The following is a 22,636-nucleotide window of genomic DNA, read 5'->3' on the forward strand; positions in this document are numbered from 1 at the left end:
TTGAGGTTCTGCCGGGTTCCAGCGGTACCCACTCAAAGTGACCAATTTCCTCAGGTGCAGACTGCATGAGGGCTAGGAAATAAGTTCGCCGTGTAATTCATCTCTTACTGATCTGTGTTTTCCTGTAATACAAACAACACCTTTATGAAAATGGCGTTGCATATGGAAATTGAAAGAATGAATTATTTGTCGTACCGACGAGATGAAAATAAAAATTGATGTACTGTGTGATTGCAATTTAAAGCAGAGATTGTGGTCACGTCTATAGAGTTGTAGCACACGGGAGAGCCGCGCACGCCGCCACATCCCACAGTTAGGCCGGCCTGCAGCGTGCAGAGCACTTTGAAACAGGGTGAGCACACCTAAACAATCAAAACTAGAACGGGCACTCGGTAGAGCGCATACCTTCGCATATCACAAGATTGGGCATTGAATTATGAACATGTTGGCATTAGTTGCATGCCAATTGGATAGAAATTGACTGCGCTATGGTAAAAAGAAGATTTTGACCTTTTCATGACTTTGACCCGATCGATCCCAAAATCTAATCAAATGATCCCCGGACAATAACAAATCATCCCACCAAATTTCAAGCGATTCGGTTTAATACTTTTTGAGTTATGCGAGTAACACGCATACAAATAAATAAATAACTAGAATGGGCACTCGGTAGAGCGCATACCTTCGCATATCACAAGATTGGGCATTGAATTATGAACATTTTGGCATTAGTTGCATGCCAATTGGACAAAAATGTATCGTGCTTTGGTAAAAAAAGAGTTTGACCTTTCCATGACCTTGACCTTTGACCCGATTGATCCCAAAATCTAATCAAATGGTCCCGGATAATAACCAATCATCCCACCAAATTTCATGCGATTCAAGAACATTTTGACCTGTTCATGACCTTTGACCTTGACCTTTGACCCGATCGATCCCAAAATCTAGTCAACTGGTCCCCGGATAATAAACAATCATCCCACCAAATTTCATGCGATTCGGTTCAATACTTTTTGAGTTCTGCGAAAGATTTTGACCTGTTCATGACCTTTGACCTTTGACCCGATCGATCCCAAAATCTAATCAACTGGTCCCCGGATAATAAACAATCATCCCACCAAATTTCATGCGATTCGGTTCAATACTTTTTGAGATTTGCGAATAACACGCATACAAATAAATAAATAAATAAATACACGGCGATCAAAACATAACCTTCCGGCATTTTCAATGCGAAGGTAAATATACGGCGATCAAAACATAACCTTCCGCATTTTCAATGCGAAGGTAACAACAATCTCCATCAGACCGAGCGTTAGCCGACGCGACGAGGATCTTTGCAAAAGTCGGCGTGCGACAGCGAACTGGACTCGCACGTTATTCGGGTCGACGCCGCGACGCTGAAAATGATTTCGATCAGATCTCAAGCGGGAAACGATCAAGCGAAAAATGTCACGTCGAAGTTGAATTTAACGCACAAGTTGAATTAGCAGACGAGCTGCCGGGTTCCACGCGACTTTTCCCAGCCGACGTCGTCGCCGCCACTAAACAGCCGAGCTGAACTCATCGAGGAGCCGAGGCGCCGGGAAACAAACGACAGGTCATTTGTTCTTGGATTTAAATGCAGTTAATTACAAGAGTATTTCAACTCAGCTAAATCATAGCTATGTTAATATAGCGCTAGCTTTGTGGTTAATGGGATGTAACTTGTTCCAATAATAACGTTGGCGCAGAGTTCCCACACGTCACACGTTCTCATCTCATCTTGCCAACAGAACGAGACTCTGGCAGGATATCGGTTTGTGATTTTAACATTAAAAAAAAGAAAGCTTTCCAGTTTGTAAAGTCAACAAGAATGAGAGAAGGCTCGAGTAAACAGTGTTTGGGATAATGTAAACGCAAACCTTTTCTTAAGACGGACGTATCACATGTCTGGTTTGTGCAGGAAATTATTAGCGAAAGAAAACATCCATCTGTTCAGAGAGCTGCGGTACAGTTGGGCTGCAGCTGACAATTATCTGTGAAAAAAGGACCAATCACAGAAGCTGTAGGAGCTGGAGCCACATCTCAACCCCAAAGATATTCTGTTAGTGTCAGGACGAGGAACAGCGGCAGTTTATCCCGTTTAGGAAGCTAGGACCATCACAGCGTTGTTGTTACCTTCGCATTGAAAATGCGGAAGGTTATCTTTTGATCGCCGTGTATTTATTTATTTATTTATTTGTATGCGTGTTACTCGCATAACTCAAAAAGTATTAAACCGAATCGCATGACATTTGGTGGGATGCTTGGTTATTACCCGGGGAGCATTTGATTAGATTTTGGGATCGATCGGGTCAAAGGTCAAGGTCATGAAAAGGTCAGAATCTTCTTGAATCGCATGAAATTTGGTGGGATGATTGGTTATTATCCGGGGACCATTTGATTAGATTTTGGGATCGATCGGGTCAAAGGTCAAGGTCATGAAAAGGTCAGAATCTTCTTGAATCGCATGAAATTTGGTGGGATGATTGGTTATTATCCGGGGAGCATTTGATTCGATTTTGGGTCAAGGTCATGAAAAGGGAGGGACCCCGACCCGAGGGCGTTTGTCAAAGGATGTTGGCTAAACGACCCCGTTGACCGGCGGTGGCGTGGGGGCCGGCCGGCGGGGAGGTGACGCGCCGGCACGCGCACGCTTCGTCGCTCGAAGACGGCGATGTTTGAAACGACAATTCGCGGCTGGACGATTTTGGCTAAATGATGGCGCCGAAGACGCCAACGCCGGTTTCTAGAGCGACATTGTGAACAATGGATTGAGACAGGTGCGAGGCAACGTTTACATCACGGCGTTCCTCAATGGGAACTTTAGTCTACTGGCTTTTTTTTTTGGTCAAATCTTGTATTGGTTTTCGAGATATGCACATGAAGGAAAACATGTAGACATTGTACGTACACAATGGTACTCAGGCAAAAACATAAAATAAACTAGAACGGGCACTCGGTAGAGCGCATACCTTCGCATATCACAAGATTGGGCATTGAATTATGAACATTTTGGCATTAGTTGCATGTCAATTGGATAAAAATGTACCGTGCTATGGTAAAAAGAAGATGTTGACCTTTTCGTGACCTTGACCTTGACCTTTGACCCGATCGATCCCAAAATCTAAACAAATGGTCCCCGGATAATAACCAATCATCCCACCAAATTTCATGCGATTCGGTTTAATACTTTTTGAGTTATGCGAGTAACACGCATACAAATACATAAATAAATGCACGGCGATCAAAACATAACCTTCCGCATTTTCAATGCGAAGGTAACAAGTATTCAAAGTGACTGCACCACCTCTCGCTGACTGCCGTGTCATTAGAGCCGGTCCCAACAGATCATTACTGTCACACGTAAACGTCGGTATGCGCGACGCCGCGTGTGAAGATGCACTGCGGAAAAAATGGAAAATGGGTGTGAAATGCCGAGCTGCCGCGACAACACTTTACGGCCCCGCCGATGCGCGCCGTCGCCGTAGCTACGGACGACATTCGTACGTTTGCTTTTGTACTCGTCGTGTGTGCGATCACGGAAAACCGTGAAATGTCAGTTCTGCTGCCTTTTCTATTTCTACGATGGAAACGTTCAGGAAATGTGACGTGTAAATTACAGAGCGGTTACACATCTCTCTCTCTGGCACAGAGGGTTGAGAAGGGGGGAGGACAGAAGGGAAGAGGAGATGGAGGAGTCTTTAAGAGTTCATCGCTAAAAGCGACCCACATGAGAAGCGCGTTATATATTAAACACAAATACACAATGTTGAGCTTCAACGTGCCTCCGCTCCAAGTCCAATAAAAAAGAGAAAAGAAAAGAGAAAACTAATCTCACCCTCCCAACCGTCACATTTCAAATGAGGAACAACCGATTGTGTGAACTGTCAATCTTTTTTCTCGTTTCTGTCGCCTTATCAAGAGAAAATATTCTGTTATCTTTTTTACAGATGCCAAAAAATAAATAATAATTCTACATCGATCATGAAACTAAACTCAACATTTTGTCTGTGGTGCTCGGAGCCAACTGGATGCGAAAAATACAACACGATGATTCCCACGGATGAACTCGTCTGCCGCTCCGCCGGAATTAATACCGTATGGTTTTCCATTTTTTCGCGATATCACAAACAGAATCTGTTTTCGCCCTCTCGTCCGAGCTGTGAAGTAAGTGTTGTTTACCGAGCGGCGGCGAGGCTGTCTTTGTGCGAGAGGATCTGAGAGGAGGTGTGAGCTGGGAAGAACCCATTATTTCTGCCGCCGCGGGGGCCGACCGTACGCAACGCCGCGACGCGAGAGCCTCCGTCGCCGCGGCGCCTCGACGCGCTCCGTGCTCTCGTGCGGCGGTGAGACCACGGCCTTCGCATTGAAAATGCGGAAGGTTATGTTTTGATCGCCGTGTATTTATTACCTTCGCATTGAAAATGCCGGAAGGTTATGTTTTGATCGCCGTGTATTTATTTATTTATTTATTTATTTATTTATTTGTATGCGTGTTATTCGCAAATCTCAAAAAGTATTGAACCGAATCGCATGAAATTTGGTGGGATGATTGTTTATTATCCGGGAACCAGTTGATTAGATTTTGGGATCGATCGGGTCAAAGGTCAAGGTCAAAGGTCATGAACAGGTCAAAATGTTCTTGAATCGCATGAAATTTGGTGGGATGATTGGTTATTATCCGGGGACCATTTGATTAGATTTTGGGATCAATCGGGTCAAAGGTCAAGGTCATGGAAAGGTCAAACTCTTTTTTTACCATAGCACGATACATTTTTGTCCAATTGGCATGCAACTAATGCCAAAATGTTCATAATTCAATGCCCAATCTTGTGATATGCGAAGGTATGTGCTCTACCGAGTGCCCATTCTAGTTTATTTATTTATTTGTATGCGTGTTATTCGCATAACTCAAAAAGTATTAAACCGAATCGCATGAAATTTGGTGGGATGATTGGTTTTTATCCGGGGACCATTTGATTCGATTTTGGGATCGATCGGGTCAAAGGTCAAGGTCATGAAAAGGTCAACATCTTCTTGAATCGCATGACATTTGGTGGGATGATTGGTTATTCTCCGGGGACCATTTGATTAGATTTTGGGATCGATCGGGTCAAAGGTCAAGGTCATGAAAAGGTCAAAATCTTCTTTTTACCATAGCGCTGTCAATTTCTATCCAATTGGCATGCAACTAATGCCAACATGCTCATAATTCAATGCCCAGTCTTGTGATATGCGAAGGTATGCGCTCTACCGAGTGCCCGTCCTAGTTTGATATTTGGAGTGCATGAACAGTTGTAATTCAAGACAAAGCACACACAGTCTCTGCATACCTCTGGTGAGGCTGGATCCATCTCGGAAATATGGGAATAGTAATGGTCATGTACAGTGAAGGAGTGGATTATTTTTCCAGATATTCCTCCGACTAACAAACGAGCAAACTCCCCAAACGGAGGTATTACTACACGACTTAATTGCCATCTTTTTATGACTAAGCATTCACCCGATGGTGGTTTTTAAACACGGCTGTTTAAAGTGGGTAGTTTCATATTTCACAGAGAGGAAGTGGTCACGAGTCGAGGTCGACTTTAAAACATATCAGTCGGGGAGAATCAAAACATCTATAAATAATTGACTAACCACTCCTGCGACAGAATAATCTGTATCTGGTGAAATACGGAGGCCGTGTGAGGGTTTCGAGAAGCTTCTCAATCTGTGAGTGTGGATTATTTGGGGTGGAGCATCACTTTTAAATCCGGAGTTGAGCAAGGATCGAATTAAAAGATCTGCAAAGGTGGCATTTTGTCAACCGAGGACGAGAACACGGTCGGTGTTGTCCCGACCACGTCCTCCCGTCTTTCTTCAGACGCAGTTTAAGGAGAAGGCTCTGCGTCGTCAACGCTGTAGTAACCCTCCACAACCAGCAGTCCTCCAGACACAGCTGTCAAAGACAACTACCTTGAAGAAGATACTAGCATGCAGACACGGTCTCGGCTTCCTGCATCCTGGATTCCCCTGGCAGCCGTCGGATTGGAAGCTTTCCGCATTCACGCGGGTTTAAAATGTAGACGTGTGACACACACGCGTGTATATTCTGACTTTCTCTCTCAAAATCCAAAGTTTGCTCGCAGGATGCTGATGATTTTTTGTGTCTCAGAATCTGAATGAAGTGTTGCTGTAACTCTTGCTGTCGGTTGGTATGACGTCACTTTTATTACGTATGATATTTGTTCTACCTTGATTAAGAACTGCACTTCCTGCCTCAACCCAGACCGTGGAAACAGTCCACGGTCTCTTAACAGGACATCTATTTTAGTCTTCAAACGTTTGTTGGCTCTGCTGTGCGATCGTCGTCATCATCGTCATCATCGTCGTCGTCGTCATCACCATTTGGGCAGCTTAAAGAGGCAGAGCGGGTCATCTACTCGTCAAAGATCGGTGGTTCCATTCCTCTTGCTCGACATGTTGAAGTGTCCATGTGCAAAATACTCAATACTAATGCTGTCCCATCGGTGTGTGTGTGTGTGTCTGTGTGTGTGACTGTATGTATGTGTACGCATGAGAATGTGTGTGTATGTATGTATGTGTTTTTGTGTGTGTGTGTATGTATGCGTGTTTATTTGTGTGTGTGTGTGTATGTGTGTGTATATGTATGTGTGGCGTATATATATATATATATATGTGTGTGTATGTATGTGTGTGTACGTGTGTGTGTATATGCATGTGTGTGGTATATATACATATATGTGTGTGTATGTATGTGTGTGTATGTGTGTATAGTATATATACATATGTGTGTGTATGTATGTGTACGTGTGTGTAAATGTATATATGTGTGTCTGTGTGTAGGTGTGTGTGTGTGTGAGAATGTGTGTGTATGTATGTGTTTTGTGTGTGTGTGTGTGTATGTATGTGTGTGTTTATTTGTGTGTGTGTGTATGTGTGTATATATGCATGTATGTGTGTGTGGTCTATATATATATATATACGTGTGTGTATGTATGTGTGTGTACGTGTGTGGTATATATACATATATGTGTGTGTGTGGATGTATGTATGCGTGTTTGTGTGTGTATATGTATGTGTGTATATATGCATGTGTGTGTGTATATGTATGTGTGTATATATGCATGTGTGTTTGTATATGTATGTGTATCTGTATGTATGCGTGTCTGTGAGTGTGTGTATATATGCGTCTGTGTACGTGTGTGTGTATATGTATGTATGTGTGTCTGTGTGTGTGTGTAGGTGTGTGTGTCAAGTCCATTTCCCATCCCTGCTGAGTCCCTGCATGTGGACCCGTCTGTGTGCATTGTTGCTAAGCAAAAACACCAACACCATTTCAAATTAACTCGCTGTGCATTTTACATATTTATCAAGCCTGTGTAATCAAGGCTTTCATTGTGTACTTTGATATACCACTTACTGACTTCAAGGTCCTTGACCCTTTCAGAATAATGTCTTGTCTGCATGGGTTGCTCTGGACGGGCTGGACGATGAATCGATTTCTATTTACGATTCGGGCAATTGTGAAAAACGATTAAACAATGATTCCGTCTCATTGTGTTTTTGTCTTGTGTGATAGACGCCACGCGTCTTGTCTTGTGTCTCTCCCTGTGGGGTTGTGAAGCTTGGAGACTGGGCCTCCCCTCGGAAGAAGCTTGGAAAAAAGGTGCCTGGCTCAATTCCTGCATCATATTTATGTCATTTGATCCCAGAGACACCCGATCATGCCCGATACTCCTGTCTGATATAACTTCAGATATATTAAAAACACTTTTCCTATGGAATTTATCGGTTTCTGACGAAAAACATTAGAACTCCCCAAAACTAGCCCTAAATTAACTCATCTAAATATGATGTGTTGGCTAAACTATACTTATATCATTCTTTTCATTTCCATTCACTAAGCCTGCCCTGGACCTCAAACACTTTGAACATCTCTGCACTTGTAAACAAATGTGTGCCCAAGAGCAGAGTTCTGCATAGATCTAACCTCCTTAAGCCTCCTGTTACCTTTCAGGTCAATTTGACCCCATTCAATGTTTAATGTCGGTGTTCTTTGGGGTCAATTTGACCCCAGGCTGTTTTTCACTGTGTCAAACATATCAGAAATATCAACTTTTTTATATATTTAAAGGGCTATTTAGGTAGTCAACAAACAAACAAACATAAAGTACCTCACACTTAAACTTGGGAAACAATATTAATTCTAATAATTTTCTGGAGGTTTTAATTGCTGGGGTCAAATTGACCCCGAGGGTAAAATATGTTCGTAAATGTGAAGGTAACAGGAGGGTTAAATCTGCTCTTGAAGTGTATTTGACTTTTAAAATGTATAAAATGTTCCATCTAAACTCTCTTCTTTAATAAAAATATGTTTAAAAAGGTTATGAGGTGAATCCCCTAAAAAAAAAAAAAGTCAACCCTCAATTGCCGTGTCTCTTATTCAAAAACGCTTCCTCGAGTTTCGACAGAGCCGGTAATGGAGGCGGAGACAAATCGCTTTCCACCGGCCCACGACGAGGACTTGATGGGGCAGAAATGTCAATATTACCCTCCGTCACTCGGCAGGCGGAGGAGTCAGAGCTCCACATCCACAACGTGTCAGGAATGTGTTGTAAAAAAGAAAGAAAGTTCCCTGCGAAAGGACGCAGAGCGGAACTCCGCCCGCCGCCGGAGGACGTTCCAAAAGCAGAGGAACATCACGACGGCATCAAATCGCAGACCTAATAATGGTATCGATCACGACCGCGGTGGTGAGCGACCAAACCGAATTGACGTGTGAAAAGTGCGGCTCGACGAATTCCTCACGCGGGTCACGCATTTTAAATGTCGCGGGAGCTCGAGGGAACACAACCCGAGTCTGACTACGAATTCACTGACCTCTAGAAGCCCTTCTTTTGCTGAATTTTGATTTTTGTATATTTTGCTGATCAAACTAAACTAAACTAATAAGCGTGTCACTACTACACTTCACCTGTCTCGAACGTACTCCTTCCTGTGGGGTCACAGCCTCCTTCTTTCTTTACTTCAACCACCATGAGTGTGCTCATCCAAAGAAACATGTAGGTATCCAAGTCTTTCACAATGCCTAAAAAGGAGGGGTTGACATATTGGGAAAATGCTTCATTCAGAGTGACACCTAATTCGGAATATCCCAAAACAGAAAATGCCCTTTACCCATAAGAAATTCCGAATAGTGTCACATTTGGGAACTAGAACGGGCCCTCGGTAGAGCGCATACCTTCGCATCTCACAAGATTGGGCATTGAATTATGAACATGTTGGCATTAGTTGCATGCCAATTGGATAGAAACAGCCTCATCATGAATGTCACAAAAACTAAGGAGCTGATTGTGGACTTTAGGAAGGTACAACAACAGAGGACGTACTCACCACTGGGGATTAACGGGACTACTGTGGAGAGGGTGAGCGGGTATAAATACCTGGGAGTCCACATCACCGAGGATCTGACATGGTCAACAAACACAGACACTCTGGTGAGAAAGGCAAGGCAGCGCCTCTACCACCTCAGGCAGCTGAGGAAATTTAAAGTTTCCCAGAGGATCCTTCAGTCCTTCTACTCTGGAGCTGTAGAGAGCGTCCTGACAGGAAGCATCACAGCCTGGTTTGGCAACTGCTCCGCTCAGGACAGGAAGGCTCTGCAGAGAGTAGTGCGTTGGCTGCGCGCACTATGAAACCTACACTCCACCCCTGCAGGACTTTGTACAGGAGGTGCAGAACCAGAGCCGGCAGGATCATGAAGGATCCTCACCACCCCAACAACAGACTGTTTCAGCTGCTGCGGTCAGGCAGGCGCCTCCGTGAGTCACGCTAAGAACAGAGAGACTGAGACGGAGTTTCTTTCCTCAGGCCATCAGGATTGTGAACTCCGACCTCACCAGGACCCCCACATAGACCCACACAACTGCCCCTCTTAGGCACACACACACACACACACACACACACACACTTACTGTAAATATTGTGTTGTTTTTTATTTGTAAATAGTGTGTACTTGTTGCCCTTGCACATTCCTGCTGAGCATTGCCACTTTCATTTCACTGCACACCCTGTGTGTGTATGTGACAAATAAAACATCTTGAATCTTGAATCTTGAATCTTGAAATTGACCGTGCTATGGTAAAAAGAAGATTTTGATCTTTTCATGACCTTGACGTTTGACCTTTGACCCGATCGATCCCAAAATCTAATCAAATGGTCCCCGGATAATAACCAATCATCCCACCAAATTGCATGCGATTCGGTTTAATACTTTTTGAGTTATGCGAGGAACACGCATACAAATAAATAAATAAATACACGGCGATCAAAACATCACCTTCCGCATTTTCCATGCGAAGGTAATTATAGTGGAATATCAGCGAGCAATGTGAGGAAGTGTCATCATCTTTGGTCACCCTTAAGCAATAGTCCCAACGCCCTATACTCTACAGACGAGCACTTGAGCAAATACGAATAGGTTGAAAGGAATGTTTGTTATTTGCACAACCCCCATATGTACACGTATGCATCTCATCAGTCGGAAGAGCGTCCAGGATCGGCACCCGGCGCAGGTCGAGACTCGAGTGTCTTCGCTCGGGGATGTCCTCCGATCATCTGCGTCGCTCACTGCTCTATGCCATACTTTGTACGCCAACAGGAAGACGCACTCGGACCCCGTGATTACTCGGCGTGCGCGTGTGAGGTCAACATGCGAGATATCCAAGAGCCCTGCATCCCCATTACTGTCATTCTGCATTATTCGCCGCTGCATCTGCTGCTTCTCACTTCATGGACACTCCCTCTCGGGCTCTCTCAAGTGCAATATGGAATTGCATGTTATTTGCCGTCTCTCTGCAAAAAAACATCACCCCGTTAAACATCGGTCTGCTTTCACCCACGTGGATGAGAGTGGACCGATGTTTAACGGGGTGATGAGGCTTTAATTGATCCATTTTCACACGTGTTAAACATAACAGTTGCAACCTTCAACCTCATGCTTTTTTTATTGCATACAAGAGTTTGTGGATACGCTAGTTTTCTGACAAACCTCTTTATCGGCTATAGTCAACTTCCCTGCTATTGCAAGGATACATATAATATATATATGTTACCCTTTTTTTGAGCAGTAAATACCCTCCAATCTCACGCTCTGTGCTTACTACCTACAGCCCACATGTCGTTAGATTGCTGACAATCAAGATCATGAAAAGGAAGAAGCACTGTTTTACAAATTCCTTGCAAAAGATATGAAGACAAAAGTACAGGATGTGCTTCTGGGGATCCCATCGCCGGCCCGGAGTGTGACCACCACCGAGTTCCCTGACAATGTTAGGATGCATGAGCGAGTCAAGTGAAAAGAGGTATGCAAAGCAATCCAATTAAAAGCAAAGGGGGGGGGTTCATTTGCAACTTCCAAGCCCCTGCGCGCGGGTTGGACGTGTGCAAGGCGATCCAGCCCAACCCCGAGTGAATGGCACCACAATAACTCCCAGTGTTTACCTTGATAATGCTGCTCCTGCGCGGTATTTCCGACGTGGCGTCCGATCCCGCGGAGGTGTTGGCGGCATCCGGCCCGGCGTGGCCGCCAGGTGCGACGCGGGCTCCCGAGCCGCCGACCATGTTGTCCGGTACCCCGCAGCTTCCATTCGACACCGACACCGACACTTCGCGATGCGTCTTGCCAGCGTCTCCTTCTTCTTCTTCTTCTTCTCCGTCGCCGGCCACGGCCGTATCCTCCCCGAGATTCAATGGAGGCAGGCGGCCGCCGTCCTCCCCGAACTCCGCCATGGGCAACTTCCGAGCACGCGCACACGCACGCGCACGGTGCTGGAGGGGGGGGGGGGGGGGCAGGGAGAGCCTTGTGTTTTGAAGCCTTTTTCTCCTCCACGGCCTATCGCCTCGTTGTCAAACGTGCACGCAGTTCTGCCATATCATCTCTCCGTGCACATGTCGGGCTGCTTCCCACAGTCAGAGAGAGAGAGGGGGGGGGGAGAGAGAAAGAGAGAGAGAGAGGGAGGGAGAGAGAGGGAAGAGGAGGGGGCTCGCTCCGTGCACCGTGCTCTGTGTGAGGAGAACCACAGAGATCAGCATAATCAGGCACCGGGACAATAGTAACAGCGTTTTACGTTGATAGTAGCGACTGTGTGTGTGTGTGTGTGTGTGTGTGTGTGAGAGAGAGAGAGAGAGAGAGGGGTAGGGGAACACTAAGGACGCGGTGAGCGACGTTACTCGCGTTATATAGTCACTATAACGTGTAATGTCTTAAGTTGACCGTTTTTTTAAAAACACATTTCCACCGTGTTTTGCTCTTTTGTTTTCACCGTAGTTAACCCGAACCCGCGTCTGTTTAACGGCAGTCTGGCGACGTTTAGTTGAATTACTATAAGCGTGTTTAGTTAGTTATCAGTTCAATCAACTCGCCCCCAAAACCCGACGGTTCACGAGCTCACGGTAACGGACAGACTCGTCGCGCGCTCGCCGCTGTGACGGGGCTCGTCTCCGGGACTGTCTTCCGGCTGTCGTTCGTTGTTGCAGCAACGGGCAACCCGCGCGCGCTGCTGTGCCCTGAGCCGAGCTAGCGGGCTAGCTAACCCCCCCCCTCCACTCGCTCGCTTGGTGAAGTTTTTTCTTTTTCTTCTTTTGTGTCAACACAAACCCGGTTGGCAAACAGAGCTAACGCATTTCTTTCAACGTCAGTTAATATCGTAAAGAAGGCGGGATTAAAGTCACTAAAATAATAGGAAAAGAAAGACCATGCCCTGAAAGTGTCTCGCGCAGAAGTACATCTTGACCAACGGTCAGGGAAGTCGTTTCTAAGCAACAAAGTAACTTCGAGCTGTCAATCAAACCTAATTATATATTTTGTTCACCTACAGGCTAGAAACGCCCCCTTTTTTACATTCACGCGCAACCAATACACCTGTACACTCGTAAAAAAGGACTTTGATCAGGACTTTTTATTATTTAATTTTTTTCATTTGTTTAACATTGTTTTGAATGTTTCTAGGGACTCGTCGGGTGGGTGGAGCAATACTACATCATTTACAGTTTAATATAGTATTTAATGCCTTTCCTTGGGTTCGACTTTAAAGGACCTAACAACTTTTATATATATATATATAAAGTATGTATGTATATTTCTATAAAGTATATATGTATATTTAAATATATATGTATATATATACTATTTATATATATATAATACATTTGAAATGGCAATATAAAATAAGAATTAATAATAATAATTTAGATATTAATATTGATTATATATACATATTAATATATATCTAATATTAATAGTATATATCATTCTTACATCCTATTATTACATTATTATGAATATATTATTTGTATAAATATATCTATATATTAAATCTATAATTTTTAAATATATAATTTTCATTATTAATAATAATAATATATATAAATTAATATTAATAATAATCCTGTTATAATATATACATTTATTATATTTGAAATGGCAACATAAATCAGCGTTGTAATATCGTAATATAGGCTTTATAATAGTTCTCCATGTTCAGCATGAGTGTGGCTGTAGTACATCTGCCTTTCTGTATGAATAGTATCACTGTTGATGTCAGCTTTATTCAGAAGCTACATCTGACATCGCCCAAGGACAGACGAGAAAAGCTCACATGACATCCTTTTTTTGTTGTTTTCCTGTTTCGATGTGTCACATTGTGTTTGAGGTCTTCCTCTTTCCGCGGACAAGCGTATGGAGACCATGAACTAATCTTACCGGTGATGTAACAGCCTCCACTGGAAGAAGAGAGAGAAAAAGAATGAAACCTGCATAATAACTTCTGTGGAGATGATCCAGAGGTTGATTACAACAAACCATGGAGACTTTATCTTATAGCCTCTTGTATGGAGACACACATGAGAGAATAGGTGAAGAGGAAGACGACATTGTTCAATGCATTTTATTCATAGGCCACTGATTCAGATAAACTCCTCTGAGAAGCAGGAGGTTTGGTAAATTGTCCAACACCGCCACCTGCTGGTCGAGATGAGTTAATACATGTGTTGGGTTATTAGAGGATATTTGATACGTACATTGCCAATTGGAAGTTCATTTTTCTGCCTCATTTCCCTATGCATATCACTCCTGGTATTTGAAAATTTCATTTAAAAAATGTTCTTAAAGGCTTAAAATAGGCTTTAAATAGTTTTTAAAAAATCTCTTAAAATAGGCTGAAAATAGTTTGAAAATAAGCTTTAAATAGTTTGAAAAGATTCTCTAGAAGAAGAAAACTTGTACGTCTAAATATAAATGAAATGCAAATACATATCATCTTCTTTTGATGTATTAAAGTTGATATTTATATGACATTTTTTAATAATTAAAACTTCACGAAGATGCTGCCTCCTCATGGTGTTGACAGTGGATTCAGCTTGTTGCTTCTTTATGGAAATGCATGCAAATATGTTTATTTTCTTAGGTGTTGACGTGAGAAGGCGGTGGCACTGCGAGCCACAGTCAGGTGCGATCTGACAAAAACATGATAATTTGTTCAGCGTTGTCTCTCCAACCACAGTAAACATTCTGTTTTTAGTTTTCCTCCAAGCTCCACCACACAGATGTATGTAATAATGATGTAGATTCTACATTATTATTAAATAATATACTTGAAGATAATTAAGAGACTCCCATATTGTGTGACGTGATTTTTTCTTTTCTATTACAATGAAAGAGAAACTTATAAACACTTGTATTGGTCTGTTAATGTACTAACAATACAAAAATGTCCACTTGACGTTGTCACACTCATGTTATATGGAGAATAACATCAATTTGACACGAAACTAAAAGCCTTTAAATGTTTAATTCTCATCAACCTTAACAAAATGACAGCAATCGATGTGTAGAATTTATATTCTTGATTCATATTATGTCGTAAAAACATATTTCTCGCTCTCAAAAAATACATTTTCACACTGGCATTTGGTTTATTTGAATATATTTGATCGCACCATCTTTTTACAGTGAATTGTACTTTTCCTCTTTAAACCTCTGAAATGTTTTGACCCCTGTTTTTGCCAAATTGTTTTAATTGACTTCTGTACTGCACTTTGTGACACTTTGTCTGTGATACAAACAATATAATAACCCTTACTTACTTTATTCCATTAATAACATCATGTGGGATAGGACAAGGTCACACAACTGATGAAGCGCCCCATGGGCGTTTTGATTCGAGATACATATTATTATGTATATATTTAAAAACACTCCCATAACAGCCACTAAAACATGAGGTAATCAGAATATAAGCCCTATTTCTTCCCAGACGCGTGCTCGTTGCTAGTGAGTCTGTGATTATGAGCTCAGTCGCTTGCGCCACACACACATGTGAGGAGTCTGCAGACTCGGCGGCTCCTCTTCAGGCGATCGGGATGATTTCATCGGTGCATCTGCAGGAAGCAGGACACCATGCGTACACCAGAGCATTGCTGCATCCAGTCATGGCTTTCAGGGTGGGACAGTTGATGTATTTGTTGATGTAAGGACAGGGGTTGGCTGAAATGACACCACGCAGAGGTCAGATGGCGTGACCCCCCGGTAGAGACCATCCATGTATTCCCATCATTAAAAAGAGAAACCCAACATCTGTCACTTACTGCAGAGTTTGTCTTCACAGTGATTGGGACAGGAAGCGCACGAGGGCCCGGCCTTGTAAGGGATCCACCCCCTGAAGTTTCCTCTGTTCAACAAATTAAAAAACAATAACCTCTAAATCTACCTATATATAGCTATATATATATATATACTGTATATATATATCGTTATTATGATATATATATAGCTATATATTTATAGATATATTTGTGTATTTAGAAAAGCGCTATATAAGTTTGAATTATTATTATATACATACAGTGGGTACAGAATGTGATATTTCAGTTTTTATTTTTTAATAAATTTGCAAACATTTCTACATTCCTTTTTTTCTGTCCAGATGTGGTGCTGAGTGAACATTGAGAAATAAAATCAATGATAAATACTTTACGTACCCACTGTATATATATATATATATATATATATATACATGTATATTTATATATTTATATACAGGTATATGTATATATATATATACATATTTAGACACTTTTAATGTTATTTATTTTACTTACGCGCGGAAATATTGGCAACTGTATAAATAGATGTTGTTGGGGCACATCGCCACCCCACAGCCAATTTTGTAGGAGCTGTTCCACACCACCTGACAACAAAGATAATAAAACAAAACTTTAAACTTTACTCTACTTTGAGAGTTATGCATATTGCATGACTAATTCATGTTTGTTTTATTTTGTTGATTTACTTGTAGTAAAAAGTGTGAAAACAGATGAAAAGACATATCTTTTCAATAATGCTTTTTAAAATCTCCCTATTTTATTAAAGGATATGAATCTTGAGGTGAAATAAGTATTTGTCACGCTTGTGTTGTACAGATAATTATACTTAACAATTCATATTTAGGAACATTTTGAAAGCTAGAATCCACAGAAACCGTCTCTCACCTCAGGATTATTAATCCTATATTTATTAGTCTAACTGCTTGGAAGCAAATAGTTTCCATATTTTAACTTCACTAACTCCTGGATCTGTAGCAGTTTAATGCTCTTCATCATCCTTGAGCTTCTTCACTGAAAACAGCTCAATGAAATCAGTGAGAGAAAAACAAATAAATAAACAATAACCTGAAAGACCCCAAAACTCAGACATCACATTTGATCACATTTGATCCGTTATATAAAAACAATTTGAAATGAAAAAAATAAATAATAATAATTAATTAAATATTTTAGAATATATATATATATATATATAGAAATGAATAATAATAAAACAAATAATAATTTGTAAAAATAATTTTAAAAAATAGAAATGAAATAAAAAAATACATAATGAATGAATTCAAAGCAACCATCCAATGGGGACAGCAGCAGTATGACCGTTTGCTGTCACCACCACGCTAAGGTCACCTGCGTGTAGTGGCCGATGGTTTGACTGTTGCTGGAGCCGTTGGGGTACAGGAAGTGCGACCCCTCTCTGTGCCACGTGTCGACGGCCTTCGTCCACGAGTCGGGTCCAAATGAATAGAACATGTTCTCCCCCATGTCATACCCTGCTCGTTGGAGAGACACACACTTTTATTTCCAGTGGATTACGTTTGTATTACATTTATTATCGATGGATAAAACAACTAATTTATAAGCCCGTTGATGATCAAACCTCCTTTTAAGATAACACCCCCCACTCCGTGTAATTAGTGATCAAAAGAAGGCATTAAGACCGCGAGATAAGACGATGTGCGCCGTGACTCTGGATCAGTCACGAGGTCGATCGGTTCACAGGGGAAACCTTTACACTGAGGGGTATCATCCGAAGACGCTGGCATTTGTGGAGCGAGGTTCAAAGGGAAGAGGAAGAGGATGAAGAAGATGTACCATCGAGCAAGCGGGTGCTGGGTGCTCCGTGGGCCACGATGCACTTGTCCACCCAGGCCTGAGCGCTGGCTGCTATCTCCTCACTGTAGCTCTGCAAGAAAATAACATCAAGCATCTCATTTTTTTTAAACAACCAGAAACAAACCCATATTCTCCGCAAGATATTGGTTTTTTTTTTTAAATGGGAGATCATTTATGATACAAATTGTTATATATTTTAATAGAAAAAGGCCCCTCTGAGATCAGCTGGTGTGCTTTACACACAGCCCAAAGCCACAAGTTGCAATATAAACACAAGATCTTTTTTTCTTCTTCTTTCTTTTGTGCAGCTTCCAGAAAACACCCAACATCTTATAAAAAAGGAAAAGAGAAGTCTTTTATTCTCCTGTGGACTGAGAGATTTCCATCTGTGTACGATGCCTTCAGGGACGCCGGCCCGGCTCCCCGCTGAACAGATTGCACCGTGTTGACATTCCTCGCCTGTAATTAACAGAAGCATTACACGTGGCAGTTATATGCCACGTGTAATGCTGGTTTTGCGACCTGCTTTATAACTACCGGGGGAAGATACCTGCAACCGAACACTTAAAGGGCCAGCGTCTAGGAGTTGGGGCATCTAGATTGAGACAAACAGGAAACTTTATCGTAGAACTAGAAACATGTACGTCCAACACAGAGGACTCTAGAGCCATAGTCAGTGTGTCCAAAAAGGTCACATACAGTGCGTAGAAAAGTCCTTAAAAGTTATGTTTTTTAAAAGTAAGTGATAATATAGAATATATTTTTAAAAGTTTGTATCCTAAAGTCGGTATTGTATTTAGAAAAGGGGATTTAGAAAAGCCCTAGCATTGTACTGTATGTTGAACAAAGTTCTGAAAGTCCTACTAGTGCATGTAAAAAAAAAATCTTGGTAAATATAAAAAAATATCATTAAAAAATTATGTGTCGTAATAAATTCTCAAAAAAAGTCAGTAGTGTGTTGAAGAAAGTCATTTCAAAAGTAATATTAGGACATAAAGTCATGTCGTAAATCCCTGATCTGTCAGTTAAAATAGTGACTGCAAGTTATTGTTTCTAATATTTCATCTTGCCAACGGATAACTCGAGATGCTACGCGCTGGCCCTTTAAGGTGGAGTCGGCTCTTAATCATCAAACTACACAACCCTTATTTTGAAAAGCCTTTGTGAGCCTTCTTTGTGGTTTTTCAGGCGCCGTGCAGAAGCACGACACACACTCTAATGCGATTGTTCTTTTTCCTGGAGCCTCGCGGTGCAGCACTGACCATGAGCAGCATGTTGGAGGCCGTCGGCTGCACCGCTCTCCGGAAGGCATTGTGGCGCCCGACGATCTGGGCCTGCACCGCTGTGTCTTCTGGGCAAATAGCTGCACACGCACACACACACACACACTTAAAACCACCAGGTAAACAAGACATATTAAAGATATAATACGGCCTAATAATCCTGATTTAACCCTCCTGTTACCTTCACATTTACTAACATATTTTACCCTCGGGGTCAATTTGACCCCAGCAATTAAAACCTCCAGAAAATTATTAGAATTAATATTGTTTCCCAAGTTTAAGTGTGAGGTACTTTATGTTTGTTTGTTGACTACCTAAATAGCCCATTAAATATATTTAAAAGTTGCTATTTACCTTCGCATTGAAAATGCGGAAGGTTATATTTTGATCGCCGTGTATTTATTTATTTATTTGTATGCGTGTTATTCGCATAAGTAAAAAAGTATTAAACCGAATCGCATGAAATTTGGTGGGATGATTGGTTATTATCCGGGGACTATTTGATTAGATTTTGGGATCGATCGGGTCAAAGGTCATGGTCAAGGTCAAAATCTTCTTTTTACCATAGCGCGGTCAATTTCTATCCAATTGGCATGCAACTAATGCCAACATGTTCATAATCCAATGCCCAATCTTGTGATATGCGAAGGTATGCGCTCTACCGAGTGCCCGTTCTAGTTCTTATATGTTTGACACAGTGAAAAACAGCCTGGGGTCAAATTGACTCCAAAGAACACCGACGTTAAACATTGAATGGGGTCAAATTGACCCTAAAGGTAACAGGAGGGTTAAGATCTCAGCCGGGACTCCCAAACCTATCCGTGTTTAACTCCTCTGAAATGGCTCCACACAACAGAAGAATGTACACAGAGGGTGACACCAGATCCCATCGTCTTATCTGGAGACGTGTGTGGTGCTCAACACAACGCTCTCTCTCGGCCTGATGCCGTTCACATCGAGCTTACCTGCAGGCTGCGGGCACACAATGGCACACGGACACATGTGGGAAGCAGAATAAATGTACGTTAGAGTTCTTGTTGAGCTGAATCTGAGGACTTAGTCTCATACAACTACATTTCCCAGAGTGCACCAGCAGCAGCAAACCAGCTGCTTTATTTACTGTCATCGTAAAATGCTGCTTGATATGTTTAGCTGCTGTGTCGGCTGGTGAAGAAACACATTGCAGCGTTAAATGCATTGATTTTGTAGGATTTGTGCTAAAATATTTCATTTGGAGTTTGGAAAAAATTAAAAGTATAAGATGTTTATTAATTAAATGTTAAAACCCATTTAAAATTCAGTGGAAATGTTTAATTAACATGTTTAATTTAAAAGGTCATTTATGTTCTGTCTTTAAAGGTTTACAACCTAATTCACCGACAAACCGATCGACTAACAAAGCCAAAAGGAAAATAAAAGCGATTGAGTCGGAAGTTTGAGTCGTCCTCGTGTCCTTTGGAACGGGGAAGAAGAGGAGGACATGGCGGTTCTTATCAGGACGTCACAGGAGTGAGGAGTTATTTACTATTTCTGATTTTGCAGCACAATGTATTTTATATTTACGTTACAGTTCAAGCATTCGCTGGAGAAAAAGAAAGATAAAATACGAAATGTAAGAGATAAGTTATTCCTGTTGCACACACTGGGGGCCGTATGTGATATCTTTCTTTAAAACAGTGGCTTTTTCTATTTTATAATATTGTGAATAGTAGTGTTGTCTAAATTTAAAGTCCTTTAAAACCCAAACTGTACTCAAGGACACTTGAATGCACAGTCTATTGTATCAAAGCGTATGTCAATACCTGTAAATACTCGTGTACTCACCACCACGCAGACGGAGTGCGCCCCCTGCACGGCCAGGATGCAAATCAGCACTTCAAACATGTTCCTGGACCCCAAAAAAAGAGGAAGATTACAAAAACAACCACAAAAACACACTAAAGAAAGACACGACGCACGTTATTCGAAGTAATTTCATCCTTATTTTCATGACATTTTAGTGATAAACAAGATTTAATGAGATATGATGTATTATAATCAATCGAATGGTATCATCAGATAATCAAGAAAATGCAAAAAAATAAATAACATCGTTGAGGAAAGCCGGTAAATAAGCGTGCCTGCTCCCGATCCGTCTGGGTGGAGGTGAGTCGGCACTCGGCTCGCCCTCCTTATATAGATGGGTGTAGCGTCTTCCCTACTTAATGCACTCTTAATGGAGCGCTGCTGACGGAGAGCACACATGGGAGGGTTTACGTGGCTTTCCGATGTAGGTGAATGGAAAAGGACCTAAAGCCAAAGTCAATAACACAAAGGTCGAAGGTATAAGAGAGATCCGTGTTGTTCTGCATTATATGGATTACGGTCTGGCGGCTCGTGTTGGCTGAAGACTTAGCCAGTGCAGCGGATCACAACACGTTCAATTCAATTCAGTTTATTTTGTATACCCCATTCTCACAAATTACAAATGTGCCTCAGAGGGCTTTACAATCTGTACATAGAGACATCCCTGACCTTTGACCTTTGACCTTTCACATCGGGTCAGGAACAACTCCCAAACAACCGTTTTATGGGGGGAAAAGGGAAGAACCCTTCAGGAGAGCAACAGAGGAGGATCCCTCTCCAGGATGGAGAGATCAATAGATGTCATGTGACCAGAAGGAATCATTAGAGTTTAAACACATTCAATGAGTATAACAGAGTGTATGAATAGTTGGTAGTCGGCGTGGACCACGATGCAGACCTCCACGATCCATCAGGCAGATGGAGGTCATGTTTAATATATTTTTTTAATTTTTAATTTGATTTTTATAATGAATGAGTTCATTTATTTCGATCAGCAAAATATAAAACCACCAGGAATTTAAAAAAACAAGAAGAAAGATACACGTGGCTAACCTTTGGATACTTGAAAACTTTTTCCGAAGAGCCTTTAAAAAAAAAAAAAAAAAAAAAAAACAGTATTGTTCTGATGAACCAGTGCAGGAGTCTGGGGGCGTGTGCCTGTCTCCTGTTTGCTTGTACAGAGACAAACTCTCCTTCACTGCGGCTGCATGTTCACTCTGTGCATTGTTGTCCCGTCTAGACAAGAGCAAACAACGGAGTGAAAGCTTTAGGGTGGGGCTAGCTGGTCGGTTGTAGTTAGCTCCACCCTCTTGCCCCCCCCCAAAAAAAACTCTGCGGTAATCCACAATGACTTCACTGTCTCTGTGTACACTTCTTATAATCAGCCTGAGCTCCAGAAGCTGTCTCTGTGTAAATACTTATCTACAACGTCATCCAAGGTTGTTGTGGCTCGTGTTCGCAAATGTCGGCTTGTTTCGCTCATACAACACCGCTTTAAAGACATATTTGAAATAAATCAAACGAGTCAGTTGACACACTGAGTGATGGATGTGGCCTCTACGGCTGATACACAACCACATGACATCACAGGATTATACGGGAGAGCAGAGCGCCGATGTTCGAGGGAGAATCTCACATATGATCCAAATCAAAGTGTGTGTGTGTGTGTGTGTGGGGGGGGGACACTATGATCACACCTGCTGTAATGCTCCCCGTTGTAAATTACAGTCTCATTGCTGCCACGTCAGAAAGATGATTAATGAATGACCCGAATAGATTTAGAGCATCTTTGATTTGCCGTGTTTTCAAGCTGATGTTTGCTTGTGGTGAACAGACATTACAGTTCAAACTGCATGAGAAGGCCTTTAGTTTTGTGAGGTCAAAGGCCAAACTACTGAAGAATGTACGAGACTAACAACACTCAAGCCTCATATTCCGGAGAAACTAAACATATTCACCGTATCGAGCTTACTTCAGCA

The 22,636-nt window shown here is 41.9% G+C and overlaps 2 protein-coding genes across 3 annotated transcripts in view; both read right to left on the reverse strand.

Moving 5' to 3' along the window:
• The window catches only part of LOC130212905 (inactive phospholipase C-like protein 2), a 37,658-nt gene extending 25,821 nt beyond the window's left edge, over positions 1-11,837 (reverse strand). The window contains exon 1 of one of the 2 annotated variants that reach the window (XM_056444194.1): positions 11,533-11,837. In XM_056444194.1, coding sequence (XP_056300169.1) covers positions 11,533-11,820 — 288 coding nt within the window. In that variant the 5' untranslated portion in view covers positions 11,821-11,837. The remainder of the gene's footprint in view (positions 1-11,532) is intronic. The other variant, XM_056444195.1, reaches the window with a different exon arrangement.
• Positions 11,838-15,160: 3,323 nt separating this feature from the next.
• Positions 15,161-20,696, reverse strand: LOC130213216 (cysteine-rich venom protein latisemin). Its single transcript, XM_056444692.1, has 8 exons — positions 20,637-20,696; positions 19,778-19,784; positions 18,792-18,892; positions 17,509-17,599; positions 17,044-17,186; positions 16,189-16,277; positions 15,676-15,758; positions 15,161-15,574 (listed from the first exon to the last, which is right to left on the reverse strand). The coding sequence occupies exons 1-8, from the start codon at positions 20,694-20,696 to the stop codon at positions 15,438-15,440; spliced, it is 711 nt and encodes a 236-aa protein (XP_056300667.1). The 3' UTR covers positions 15,161-15,437.
• Positions 20,697-22,636: the final 1,940 nt, after the last annotated feature.

Source organism: Pseudoliparis swirei, chromosome 22 (genome assembly GCF_029220125.1).
Source record: "Pseudoliparis swirei isolate HS2019 ecotype Mariana Trench chromosome 22, NWPU_hadal_v1, whole genome shotgun sequence".
Classification (NCBI taxonomy): Eukaryota; Metazoa; Chordata; class Actinopteri; order Perciformes; family Liparidae; genus Pseudoliparis; species Pseudoliparis swirei.